This window comes from Nymphalis io, chromosome 8 (assembly GCF_905147045.1).
Source record: "Nymphalis io chromosome 8, ilAglIoxx1.1, whole genome shotgun sequence".
Classification (NCBI taxonomy): domain Eukaryota; kingdom Metazoa; phylum Arthropoda; class Insecta; order Lepidoptera; family Nymphalidae; genus Nymphalis; species Nymphalis io.
Genome location: NC_065895.1, coordinates 6,936,390 through 6,950,272, shown reverse-complemented (window position 1 = coordinate 6,950,272; position 13,883 = coordinate 6,936,390). Strand labels below are relative to the sequence as shown.

The 13,883-nt window shown below is 36.1% G+C and overlaps 1 protein-coding gene across 2 annotated transcripts in view; it reads right to left on the bottom strand.

Moving 5' to 3' along the window:
* LOC126770337 (uncharacterized) overlaps nt 1–13,883 on the bottom strand; it is a 96,401-nt gene that overhangs the window by 68,919 nt on the left and 13,599 nt on the right. For both annotated transcript variants that reach the window (XM_050489705.1, XM_050489707.1), the window contains exons 4-23: nt 13,506–13,610; nt 13,299–13,415; nt 13,046–13,177; nt 12,848–12,963; nt 12,449–12,698; nt 11,701–11,966; nt 10,898–11,630; nt 9,633–10,805; nt 9,018–9,227; nt 8,532–8,825; nt 5,458–8,451; nt 4,719–5,384; nt 3,908–4,618; nt 3,546–3,737; nt 3,290–3,472; nt 3,074–3,205; nt 2,271–2,991; nt 1,766–1,941; nt 761–1,672; nt 352–489 (exon numbers count right to left, since the gene is read on the bottom strand). In XM_050489705.1, coding sequence (XP_050345662.1) covers nt 352–489; nt 761–1,672; nt 1,766–1,941; nt 2,271–2,991; nt 3,074–3,205; nt 3,290–3,472; nt 3,546–3,737; nt 3,908–4,618; nt 4,719–5,384; nt 5,458–8,451; nt 8,532–8,825; nt 9,018–9,227; nt 9,633–10,805; nt 10,898–11,630; nt 11,701–11,966; nt 12,449–12,698; nt 12,848–12,963; nt 13,046–13,177; nt 13,299–13,415; nt 13,506–13,610 — 10,221 coding nt within the window. The remainder of the gene's footprint in view (nt 1–351; nt 490–760; nt 1,673–1,765; nt 1,942–2,270; nt 2,992–3,073; nt 3,206–3,289; nt 3,473–3,545; nt 3,738–3,907; nt 4,619–4,718; nt 5,385–5,457; nt 8,452–8,531; nt 8,826–9,017; nt 9,228–9,632; nt 10,806–10,897; nt 11,631–11,700; nt 11,967–12,448; nt 12,699–12,847; nt 12,964–13,045; nt 13,178–13,298; nt 13,416–13,505; nt 13,611–13,883) is intronic.

The window sequence follows — 13,883 nt, the reverse complement described above, 5'->3', positions numbered from 1 at the left end:
TTAATTATAAGATACATATCTGTACAATTTAATTAAAATCTTGTGCTTTTGAAAACAATTTTTGCAACATTAAACAATCTCAAAAAAAAATAATTGATTTCTTTTTAAATATTAGTAAGTTTATTTAAAGAAGTTTTAAATTATTTTTAACTATTTCAAATATGTCACAAATAGCCTAAAAACTATTTTATTTATATTTCATATTTACAAAAAGATTTAATCATTATGATTTTTCATATATATATATAAAAAATGTTGTATCAAAAATCCTATATGTTATGAAGAAATACCCTTATCGTGCATTTATACAAGTGTCGAGATTTATGAGAACAAACAGTGTGGTTTACTTACTGGTGTGACATTCGACATCAGCCTGTCCCTCTGTACCGGGAATGCAACGACATACAAATTCAGCGCCTTCTCTTAAGCATTCTCCGTTAATTCCACAAAACGTCGTTCGACAATCAACAACGCTGGGTTCTTTAGCACCTATAAATTAATATAAAATAGTAATATTATTTACTGATTATATTTTATTACGTTTTTATAGAACTACCTGCTATAACTATTGAATACTATCACAAATATGTAAATAGTAAATATATTCCTCGCAGTAAATTAAAAAATCAAAAATCAAGCTAAACATAATTGTATGTATACTATAATTAGTTTCCATATGTTTGGATAAGAAGAAATTATATAATATCATAATTTTTGTGATTAAAAATGAAAACGATACTTATAATACAAAAATACTTACACTCAATATTTGGGTCTCCATTGGGGTAAATACGAGGGCAGAAGCATATCGCTTCTCCCTGCTCTCCGATACGACATTGAGCATTTGTGCCACATGATTTGCGTGCGCAAGGTGTCATAGCTCCGCAGAAACATTGTTTTTGTGGGCTGCCGGCGCATCCTGGAGGACACGTGCACTCATAATCACCATCGTCCAGATCGCGACAGCGAGCATTAATACCACAAGGATTACGCAAACAACTTCCAGCTGGAGGTTTAGAACATTCTAATCTCGGATTGCCTACATAATTTGGCGGACAAGAACATTGAGGTACTCTATTCACGGAACGACATATCGCATTTGCTCCACAAGCACTTAGACAAACGTTCTTACATTTCCCCTCATCATTACATTCCTCATCCGATCCACACTCTTCATTTTTCATACATTCGTAAGCTTTACATGCTTGTTCTGGATCACCGGAAAAACCACTGGGGCAACTACAAACAGCACGGTGTCTATTTGCCAAGCAAATGGCATTTTTTCCACATGAACTGTCTTGACAAACTGCAACACATTGTTTTGAAGAACAGATCATGTCGTCACCACAATCCCGATTATTATTACAGCCAGGTACACAAAGTCCTTGCATGCATATTTGCCTTTCAGGACATTTATTTCTGCTTGAGCATAGGGACCTGCAACCACCGTTGTAACATTTTTCACCGCAACTACAATCTGAATTGTCTTCGCATAGTGATATGCAATAACCGCTCTCATCGCATGGACAAAAACCGTCACATTGTACTGATTTTTTCTTACACTCAACGAGTGGGTTTCCTGTATAGTTACTTTTACAACTGCATTGAGTTCGATGATTTACCACGTTACACTCTGAACAAATACCACAAGCTGCGTTGTTAACGCAAGGATCTACAAAAATACACAAAATATTATTAGTAAAAATACACAAAATAGTTTCACAACTAAACTACAATCGACCTAAATAATAATATATAATTCTACCTTTGCATTGCCCTTTTAAACAAGCTTCGTTATTATCGCACGCATTATCATCGCGGCAACCTTGCTTACAAATTCTGTTTTCACAAATGTGCCCTACACTGCAGCCATCGTCACTGTTGCATATTAGTCGACATATTCCTCGAATACATTTTTCATTCGACAAGCAGATATTGTCTCTGTAAAATGGTGTAACTGATAAAATTTTGTTTTTGAGTCTGCAATATATAGAGTGGAAGTCGAAATAACGTCCTTCATGGCTTGAGTAATTTTGTATTTTTACATTTATCTAAGTTTTAAGACAATTATTTTACATTAAAAATCACAGCTCTTTTTAAGGATATAACCATGTTCCAATTTGTAAATCCAAATAAGAATGAATCTTTGGAGTGGGGACAATATTCGCCCCACGAGTCAAAATATTGATTGAGATCTTAAAAGTTTTTTTATAAAAAATTACTAATATACAAAATATAAAAATAGATAAAATGGTTAAGTTAATTCGTACCTTCTACATGATGGATAGCATGTATCACCATAACAATTAAATCCATCAGGACAGTTTTTATTAATATCGCAAGCAGTTCTTACTCGTTTACAAACAATTTTTGGATCACCATCTAAATATTGCGGACAAGTGCACACGGGGCGGTGACCTACAGTTGTGCATAGAGCATTAGCTCCACAAGTGCCTGGCTCTGTGCATGGATCTAAGCACTGTCCTGATATACAAGCAAGATTACTGGGACAGTGTAAGTCTGATCTGCAGCCAGTTACGCAAACTCGTCCATCACAAACTTCATCATCAGAACAATGGGCATCTGAAGTGCAAGCATATCGGCACACGCCTGAGTTACATCTTTCTCCTTCTAAACATTCTGATCCATCTAATGTACAAGCTGGTCGACATCTACTATCTTCACACCTCCAACCTTTTTCACAATCAGTGTGCATTTGACACGAAAGGGACGGTGTACGAACACAGCCAATATTTGGCGTTGGATTTGGTATTAGGCCTTCTGAACATGAGCATATAGCTTTTCGATCAATAACTGAACAATACGCATTCGGGCCGCAAGGATCAATATCATTAGCGCAAGGGTTTTTACAATAATTATTTTTGCACACTTCGTCTTGTCTACAGTCATCATCCTGCCTACATCCATATCTACAGCTGTTCGACAAACATATATGGCCTAGGAAGCAATCGTTATCAACACGACATGTTACTGAAAAGATTTTTTAACATTTTAACTTATAAATTACATACGAGTTCAATGTAAGAATTTGGTTACTAGTTTTTATACGTACATAAGCAATTTCCTTGAGAGCATCTTTCGTTAAGTGCACATTCTTCGTTTTGATTACAATGAGGAACGCAAGCGGAATCTTTGCAAACATAACCGTCTTCACATTCTCCTGCTAGACCGCAAAGCCTTGGAACTGAAAAAAATGTTTATTGTTAGTAATGAATTAAATCACCTGACTCCGTCCTAGCGATATTGGCTATAGACATAAATTACTTACTCCTAACACATTCGACGTCTTGGTTACCAGTAAAACTGTTAGGACAATTACACTGTACGACATGATTTTCGGTACGGCAAACAGCATTCAAACCGCAAGTCTTTTCCATTTGGCAAGGATTTAAACATTGACCGTTGTAACATTTTTCACTTGACTCGCATTCTTCGTCAATTATACATAGTCCTAAAACAAATTCATTAAAATTATCTTAACCTGTGACATGATAAACCTTATAAAAATTATTTTTTTAAATTACCTCGGCATATTCCTTTGTGGCAATATTGTTCATTAGGGCAGTCAGATTTATTTTTACAAGTTACTTCACGCAGGTGACAACCTTTTTCAATTGCACCATTGCCCACATATCCTTCTTTGCATTTGCATTGCCCTGAATGTCTAGCAGCAATACATTCAGCATTGTGTCCACATTTAATATTATCGCAAGCATCTTAAAAAAAGATATATATTAATTTAATAAAAGCACTAAATGTGTTTATTGTTTTGTAAAGCTGACAAAACAATGTAAATGTCATTAATATAAGGTAAAAATATACGCCGGTTATATCTATATATTATTGTAACAAATAATAAATATAATTTTAATATATCATTACTGACCGGTGCATTTTCTAACACCATCGATAACGGTGCAACGTGCAGCTGCAGGACAATCCCTGTTGAATCGGCATTCTGAAGATTTACGGCAGCCTTCATCGTGTGGATTTCCAACAGTTCCTTCAGGACAGACACATTTTGCACTGTTTCTTGTACTAATACATTCAGCTCCATTACCACACGGGTTTGTTTCGCACCAATTGATTTCAGTACATCCCTTAACCGGATCACCAGTAAAACCAGGTTGACAATAGCATACATGTTTATGATTTTCGGAAGCGCAAATCGAATTTTCACCACAATCGTTATAAACTAAACAGGCTATTTTACACATATTATTTTCGCAAAATTTATCTTCACTGCAGTCTGTATCACTATCACATTCCTTTTTATCACATCCCTTTATTGGATCTCCTAAAAAGCCCTCTTTACATGTACAGATAGGTCTATGAGTAGAACCTGTACACAAGGTATTTCTACCACATGGCTGACTTTCACATAACTTGATACATTTGGGGTTCCCACTATTTGTCAGCTCGCATTGTTCGTCATCAGAGCAATCACTATCAGAACTACATTTAATATCTTTAGTGCAGATTCGGTTAACACAAAAATAAGAGTCAGGACAAGAATTGTTTGAAATACACGTCTGTCTACATGTTCCATGAATGCAAGTATGATCATCGAAACAATCTCTTGAGTTTTGACATACACCTGCAAAAATATTTTTGTTAGAAACACCTTAATATTTAATTACACGAATATTTATTGATATTCCTTAAAAACAATACCATATCACAAAAAAGTAACTTACCAACACATAAATTGTCAAGGCATTTTGTGCCCGAAGAGCATCGACTATCGTCCGAACAATATTGAATAGGTACGCAACCCAAAACGGGATCACCAGTATAACCTGACATACAAGAACAGTGACCTATGTGGTTTCTTGATAAGCAATTAGTATTTTTACCGCAAGCACGTGGTATACTACATGAATTTTGACAAATATTATTGGTACATGCTTCTTCGTACGAACAATCAGAATCTGTGAGACACTCGGGCTTGAAACATTCTTTATATGGGTCGCCTTGACTATCTTGTTTACATTCACATATTGCCTCATGTTTCAATACATTACAATCAGCATTTACACCGCAAGTTAACTTATCACATGGATTTACGCAATTATTATCGTAACATTTAGTTTCGTCAGAGCAATCGTTATCATTAGAACATTCTCCCGGAATTCTACAGCTGCCACTTTCTATGTCTAGTATAGTGCCATTGACACAACTACAGATAAACGTTCCCTTTATGTTTTCACAAACTGCATTCTGAGGACAGGGATTTTTCAGGCACTCATTTATATCTTCACATTTATTGCCTATTAATACGAATCCTGTGCCACAAACACAGTCAACTTTGTGGTTTTCAATTTTACATTTCCCACCCTGACACATACCATCTTCACATTTATCTGAAAATCATATTTTTTTAATAGTATTGTATATAATGTACATATAAAAAGATAAAAAATAAAATTAACTTACCAGAGCACTTATTACTCTTTAAATTACAGTATTTGTCTTGAGAACAGTCTGAATCTTCTAAGCATTCAACTTTAAAACAACCAATATTTTTATCAAACGGATTTCCGAGGTGTCTCTCTTCACAAGCACAAGTTGTTCTATGTTTGTTGACTTTACAAATAGCATTATAACCACATACGTTATTTTGGCAGGGATTGGAACATTTTCCTTTGATGCAAGCAAGAGAGTCCTCACATTGGTTGTCGTGTCTACATTGATTTGGTAACAAGCAACCTGTTTTATAAGGATCGCCAATAGCTCCTGTAGGACAAATACATTTAAAAGACCCTGCAGAATCTATACACTGAGCTGTTGGATGACATGGATTGTTAACACATTCATCTACGTTTATGCATTCACCATTAACTATTTTAAATCCTTTGTCACATTTACACTCTTCGGCAATACAAACTTGTTTATCCAGACAGTCCGAATTACTTTTGCATCCAGGAATACATATTCCAGCACTACAATGTTCTCCATGTAAGCAGTTGCTGCTAGTATGACATACTTTATGACATTTGTTATCATGGCATTTTTCTCCAATGGCACAGTTTGAATTAGTCTGACAGGGAACCTGACAAAGAAAACCTATACACATGTGATCAGGAGGACATTGTGATGTACGCGAACATGCTGATGGTTTTCGTATGCAACCTTGTTGAGGCGTTGGTGATCCTTCAAATCCTACAGGGCATTCACATCTTGTACTATGATTTATTCTCGTACAAATAGCGTTTGGTCCACAAGCTCGTGCAGCTTGACATGGATTAACACATTTATTACTTATACACGACTCCTCATTAGGGCAATCTTTATTATTTCTACAACCAATTAAACATTGACCCTCAACGCATACTTGCCCTATTCCGCATTGAGAATGTGTAGTGCATTTGGTTATACAGTAGTTTTTAATACACATGTCTCCTGGATCACAGTGACTCGAATTTTTACAAGCTGAAAAGCATTGGCCATTATGGCAAACATCACCATCACAATCCAACTCAGTAACACATGCCATTATTTTTTTTTTACATGATTTACCGTCTTGCGAACTTTCATAACCATCTGGACACAAACAAATGGCTTTTCTTTCAACAATTTTACATAGAGAATTAATCCCACAAGCTCCTTCGCATGGATTGATGCAACGTCCTTCAACACAAGTAGATTCTCTTAAACAATCATCATCACCTCTTGGACATTCACCCTGTTTTCTGCATCCTTCTTTTATTGGATCACCTACATAACCGACAGGGCATTTGCAAACATATGTTGAAGATAGTGGGTCACAAAGAGCAGTGGAATGACAAGGATTCGGGCTACACAATTCCAGTTTTCTGCAACTAATTTCTGGTAGAGGATCTGGTTGATAGCCAGTTAAACATTGACATTTTAATTTATGGCTACTTGCTATACATACAGCATTTTCTCCACAACTATCTTCATCACATACATTTATGCATTGGTGTGTCATACGGTTACACAATTCATGATCTAAGCAGTCAATATTATAAACACAGGGAACTGATTGACATCCAACGTCTAAATTATCAGGATCACCCGTGAATGGTCCTAAAGGGCATTGACATTTTGCAACGTGATTATTTGTAATACACACAGCATTTGGTCCGCACACCTTTCCATGACAAGCAGGTATACATTTCTTTATATTACCTACATTCTTACATATTTCATTTTCTTTGCACTGAGCATCATTTGAGCATTCATTTTTATTAAATGGCAAACAACCGTCACGATCATTGGGATTGCCTATAAAGCCTGTGGAACATTGGCATTGACTTTTATGATTTTTTGTTATACACTTGGAATTTTGTGGACAAGTAAATACTAAACAGTTATCGATACATTTATTGACTCCAAGTACGTCTTTTTGACATGATTTACTGTCATCACAATCAGTGTCTGATTTACAATTAGGTGTTGTTGGTTGTTCACACATAGAATTAACAGGATTCCAGAGAAATCCTTCCTTACATTCACACCGGGCTGTATAATTTAATATTTTGCAAATTTCATTTGCGCTACAAGCTATAGTAGAACATAAATCGAGGCATTTGTTAGTAGTTCCATCTACAGAAACACAAATTAGTGGATCTGTACAATCACTATTAGTATTACATTCTGCTTCATCTGGTGCTCTCTGTTCTAAATGACAACCTGATTTTATATCGCTCGGTTTACCAATATATCCTTCTGCACAAATACAATGAGCTTGATGGTTAGAACTGACGCATAAAGAATTTGGTCCACATTGAATTTTACTGCATGAATCCACGCATTTACGAATGTTCTTTCCCATTTGAAAACAAATTTCAGAATCTTTACAATCATTATCAATTATACATTTGTTATCAGGCCTACATCCCTGTATGAGATCATTTGGATTACCAATGTAACCTGTTAGACAAATGCATCGTCCTTCTTCACAAATTGATTTAGGTCCACATATTATGGAGTGACATACATCAATGCACTTAGAATTTTCGCAGATATAACCTTCGGGACATGTTGCATTTTTAGAGCATAAACATGCAGATCCATCTACACATTTAGAAATTGAAAGCAGCGTGCATAATTCATATGGATTACCAACATATTTACTTTTACATATACAGCTATAGCTTCCCGGAGTATTAATGCAAATAGCATTTTCAGCGCAAGGTCTTGATCTGCACTCGTCTATATCAATGCACTGTAAATTTGGATTACCGACGTAACCAGGAGGGCATAAACATTCGACGTGTGATTTAGTTTGCTGACAAACTGCATTTGTTCCACAAGAGGTAGTAGCGCAAGTTATATGTTTACGTGGAAGGCATTTATTATAGGGATTTCCTGTGTAACCTTTGTCACATTTACATATATTTGTTTGGCCATAAACACAATGTGCATTTTCCCCACAATTTGGCTCGCAATTAGGTGGAGCGACGGCTGCAATGCAAAATTGTTTATATTAAAATGTATAAAATTTACACGTAGTTTATTTTTATTAAAGTTTCAATGTTACTTACGTGGCATACATAGTAATTCTGGATTACCCACAAAAAATGTGTTACAAACACATCGACCGGTATTCTCGTCACATGACGCACCTATTCCACATACAATTGTTTCGCAACGCTGTCGACATCGTCCTGCTACGCATGTCAATGGTTCTTCACAAGGAACTCCCGGTCCACAAATATCTCTTCTGCAAGTTCCGCCCGGGAATGGGTTACCTACCATGCCTTCAGGACAAACGCAAGTCGGTCCTGACTTTGATATAATACATTGTGCAGCAGGAGCGCAGGAATAGTGATCACAACCTTAAATACACATGACGTATGCATAATTGAAATTCTATAGCAACAATTAGTAAAATATTATATTACATTTTTTGTTTTGTTTTAGTTTGGGATGGCTATTTTAAAGTTTAGAAAGTTTAGGTTTTATTAAATTATCTTTTATCGCAAACTTAATTAAAAACAGCTTTTAAATAAAATGCCTTTATAACTCACCTGATATGCATTTACCACCTTCGGGCTTTGTGTATCCAGGATTACAACGACACCAAGCTGCATGATTCTCAACTTCACAAAAAGCATTTGGACCACACGACACAGTTTTGCAAGGAGATACACAAGTATGATTCAAACACGCCAGATTGTTAGCACATTGACTATTTTTACTACATAATTGTCTCGGTAATGTCCCTTGTTCTTCATTACCTAAAATATTTTAAAGTAATAATTGCTTTAACATGCATTAATATAGCTCCATACCGTTAAAAATATCTACAAGATTATCTTTTTAGCAATCCCAAAACACTAAGTTTTATATCTATCTAATAATTTTAAATACATATTCATTCTTTTCATTAATTGGTGTATTATTGGCAAATAAATTTTAATAAACGATTAACCATTAATTTGATTAGGTCTGAGAAAGTAATCAGTAGGAAATTTGAAAATAAACACTTTAAAAATATATGTAGTAGGCATTTCTATAAGATATAATATATTCTATCAGTACTAATAATCGCCATCGTTACTATATAAATACGAATCAAATGTATGTATATATTTCGTGTATATGTGTATATATATATTATTAAAAGTGTAGATGATACTTACATCCTGATTTATACGGGTCTCCAGCCATATTTTGTGGACAACTACATTTGTATCCACCTTTTTCATCGTGACAAATTGCGCCGTACGCACAAGGGGCACTGTCACACTCATTTCTATTTGTGCAACCAGTATATGGATCACCTTCGAAGCCAGGCATACACATACATTTTGGAGGATCGCTAGGAGTACATTTAGCATTAATCCCACAAACAAATCTTTCACACGGGCTCTTACATTTTTGCCCATCTGTTACGTCTAAATAAAATGGGGGTGGACATATACAATTTCCTGGTTGAATACATTTTTCATTAGCAAAACAATCTGTGTCACTTATACATCGCTTCTGATTAAGACTACAGTGGCCTGATATTGAATCTTTACCATAGCCTGGTGGGCATTTACATAAATAAGATCCAACTGTATTTATGCATTCTGCCCCAAACCCGCACACCGGTTGACCAAAAGTGCATTCATTAATATCTTCGCACGTACCATCAACACTTTGAGAATATCCAGCAGGACAAGCACAGTAACTAACTCCGTCCGCAATAACGATACATTCAGCTCCCTTGCCGCATTTTTTATCAGTTGAACAACCAGACAAAACACATTTTCCATCCACAATTTTATAAGGGGGTTGACATTGACAACTGATGTCATCGCAAATTTCACAAAGTTTGTATGGATTACCACTGTATTCAGGAGGACATTTACATTCGTAACTGCCTGGCAAATTTTTGCACATGGCGTTTAAGCCACATGGCGTTCTTCCAAGTTGCGTGCACTCATTAATATCTTCACATTCTCCGGTTTCTATATTACGAGAAAATCCTTGGGTACATATGCAAACGTTTTCTCCTTCATGCATAATGCATTGTTCGCCGAGTGGACAAGGATTAACATGGCTGCATTTACTAGGTACTTTGTTAACAATACAACCTTCCAAATACGGATCTCCACTAAAATTGCCTGGACACTCACATTGGAAATGACCCGGAAAATTTATGCACACTGCTCCCATTGCACAAGGGCTTACTTCACATTCATCAATATCTTGACAACCAATTGGCGATAAAGGATTTCCTGTAAATCCAGTTTGGCATGAACATTGAGCTTCATAATTGCTAAGAAGACATTCTGAATTACTTCCACACTGAACTGTTTCACATGGATCTGTGGAAATATAGTTTAGTGATTAGTGAAAATAAGTAACGATTTATTCGATAAAAGGAAACATTATTAAAATATTATTACTATTTACTTACGTCTACATTCATTTCCGATATTTGGTTCTGGACATAAGCATTTCTTTTTTGAGTCACAAACAGCATTCCCAGGACAATCTTTATTTGATATGCAGGTAAGAATTTCTGAACATCTTAGAGTGGGTTCTGGATCTGCTATGGTGCCCTCAGGACATTCACACGAGAATGAGCCTTCGTGGTTAATACAATTTGCTCCTACACCACATATATTTTCTGATGAACACTCGTCTATATCTAAACATTCCTTGTATGCATCACCAGTATAACCTTCGGGGCAATTACAAATGAAATTTCCTAAAGTATTTGAGCATTGGGCATTATTTCCGCATCGTCCTGCTAATCCAAGAGATGTGTCGCATTCATTAACATCGATACAACCAGCAGCTATATCATTGGGGTCAAACGTCCAGCCTTCTTCACACACGCAGAAAGCTTCGGTACCATCTGGCTTACAATAAGAATGTTCACCACATTGGACATCATCGCAAGGTGCCCGACATGTAATTGTAGGTGGAGACCCAATGAAACCAATATTACATTCACATTTATAACTTCCCAAGGTATTAATGCATATTGCATTTCCCCCACATTTAGTATTATTATTGCATTCGTTAATGTCGACACAAACTGATCCTTTGGCACTAAAACCATCTTTACAAAAACATTGATTTTCTATACATTCTGCATTATTAGTGCAATCAAAATTTGATTTACACAGTGTATTCACGTCCACCTAAAAATGATATTATAGTTAAATGGTTTGAATAATCAACAAAACACAATATTAACAATTTTCATTATACCTGTTCGCATGCAGTTTGTGGATCAGGTTTTTCTCTAAATCCTTGGGGACAAAGACAATTATATCCTGGATTAGTGTTTTCACATATCGCGTGCAAGCCACAGGGATGTTCCAAAGTTTCACACTCATTAACGTCATGGCAACCACCGGCTAGTCGCGCATCTCCCGTGTACTCAGGTTTACATGTGCACACGAAGCTGCCGACAGTATTGGTGCACACGGCGTGTTCGCCGCATACGGGCTCGCTATTCTTACATTCATCTACGTCTGGTATAACAAATAACTCATTTCTTATTATATAGACCATCTAACAAACATTGTAGATTTTATACGCACGCAGTAGGTACACCAGCTACTTCGAAGGAGAAAACACAAGCACACAGGAAGTATGTAACGATAGAAAAGAAAAAGTCCTCAAAAGAATCAAAGATCCAGGATCTGCACGTAAAATTGCGATACTATGAAATCCTAAAACGAGTAACACATTTCCTCTGTCGTACGTCGGGAAATTATTATCAAGCCACCATAACTCAATGACATGAATTTTCTCAAGCTGAAAATTATTAGTTATCCTTGACATTATCAATGGTGTGATCGGTTAGATTAGTATAAGCGTGAGGCTACCGCGCGTCTATTACGGTAGTACTCGGTTCGTTCCGAGAATAGATTAGAAGTACAATAAGCGTTAGCCCGTATAGTAAAGAAATTAGATCGGTCAGACCTACTGGCGCGTCGGCTAAGGACCTTACCGGTACACTGCACGTCAGGGTTGCCTTCAAAACCTGGTGGACAGGAGCAGCGATGAGCGCCAGGCAGGTTCTCGCAGAGCGCATCTCGACCGCAAGGAGTTCGTGCGCATTGATCATGGTCGAGACAGGAGATACGTGGGTCACCCTCTCGACCGGGTGGACAGCTGCACTCGTAGCCGCCGTCCACATTGCGGCAAATTGCACCTTCGCCGCATGCGTCGCTATTGCCACATTCATCCACGTCTACGCACTAGTATACATTATAAAATTATTATCGCTTCGTGACTACAGCGGACTGTTGTTTTTGTACTTTCAATAAAAAAAAACTGTGATGTTCACTTTTAACTTAATTTTAAATACGATAAATTTTACATATTATTTTTATTACTGTAAACTTACTCCATCGAAAGGATTTCCGGTATACCCTGCTTTACATGCGCAGGTATAGTTTCCAGGATAATTTTGACAAATCGCATTAACACCGCAAGCTCCGGGTCGTTGACATTCGTCTATATCTATAAAATATACGTATAATCGATAATAATATATGTTATATTAAATTTGCTATAGATCAATATAACTGGTGACTTATTTTACCTCGACATTCTTCTTCTCCGTCGCCTTCAAAACCTCGATTGCACTTGCAAATAAAATGAGCAGGCAGATTACAGCATTCAGCATTTTTTACACATCGCGCAGAGATTGCGGGGTCTTCACATTCATTAATGTCTATCAATGAAAAATAAATATTTATTAATTAAAAATAAACAAAACAGCATTATTTTCAAGTTTTAAAAAACTGTTTTCAATACCAAAAGGGTTGTTGTTAAAAACCAAATATGGCTCGTACCTTTACATGTGAAACCGTCGCCAACATAACCCGGGAAGCAGGAACATTGAAAGCTACCAACAGTGTTTGTACAGTGAGCAAAAACATCACACGGTCTGTCTTTGCATTCGTTTACGTCTAAAAATTGATAAAATTAAAATATAATCAATAAAATCCAATCTAACAATATATATTTATTAAAGCCAAAAATAAACAATTAATTTATACCAAGTTCTTGGCAATTACATCCGCCGAACCCATCGTTACAGTGGCAAACACCATTTAAGCAGGCACCGTTTATACAGCGCGCTCCATCGTCTTTGGTACAATCATCTGAAAATAATTGTGGTGATTATGTGACGGTACTTTTTAATTTAAAAGTAATATAAATATTATAATCTCTCAATAAAAAACAAACGTAGATATAACAAGCTAAACTTAAGCTTTGTTATAACTTATTGTCACCAACTCCTTAATAAGAGAGAAGGCCAGCAGTTATGAGTAGTTACACTAACAACACAACCTACCCCAAAAGTAAAAGTCGTTTTATTTATTTTTGTATAGGTTGAAAAACTATACTGTTAAATATTTGTACTATTTCAAGAA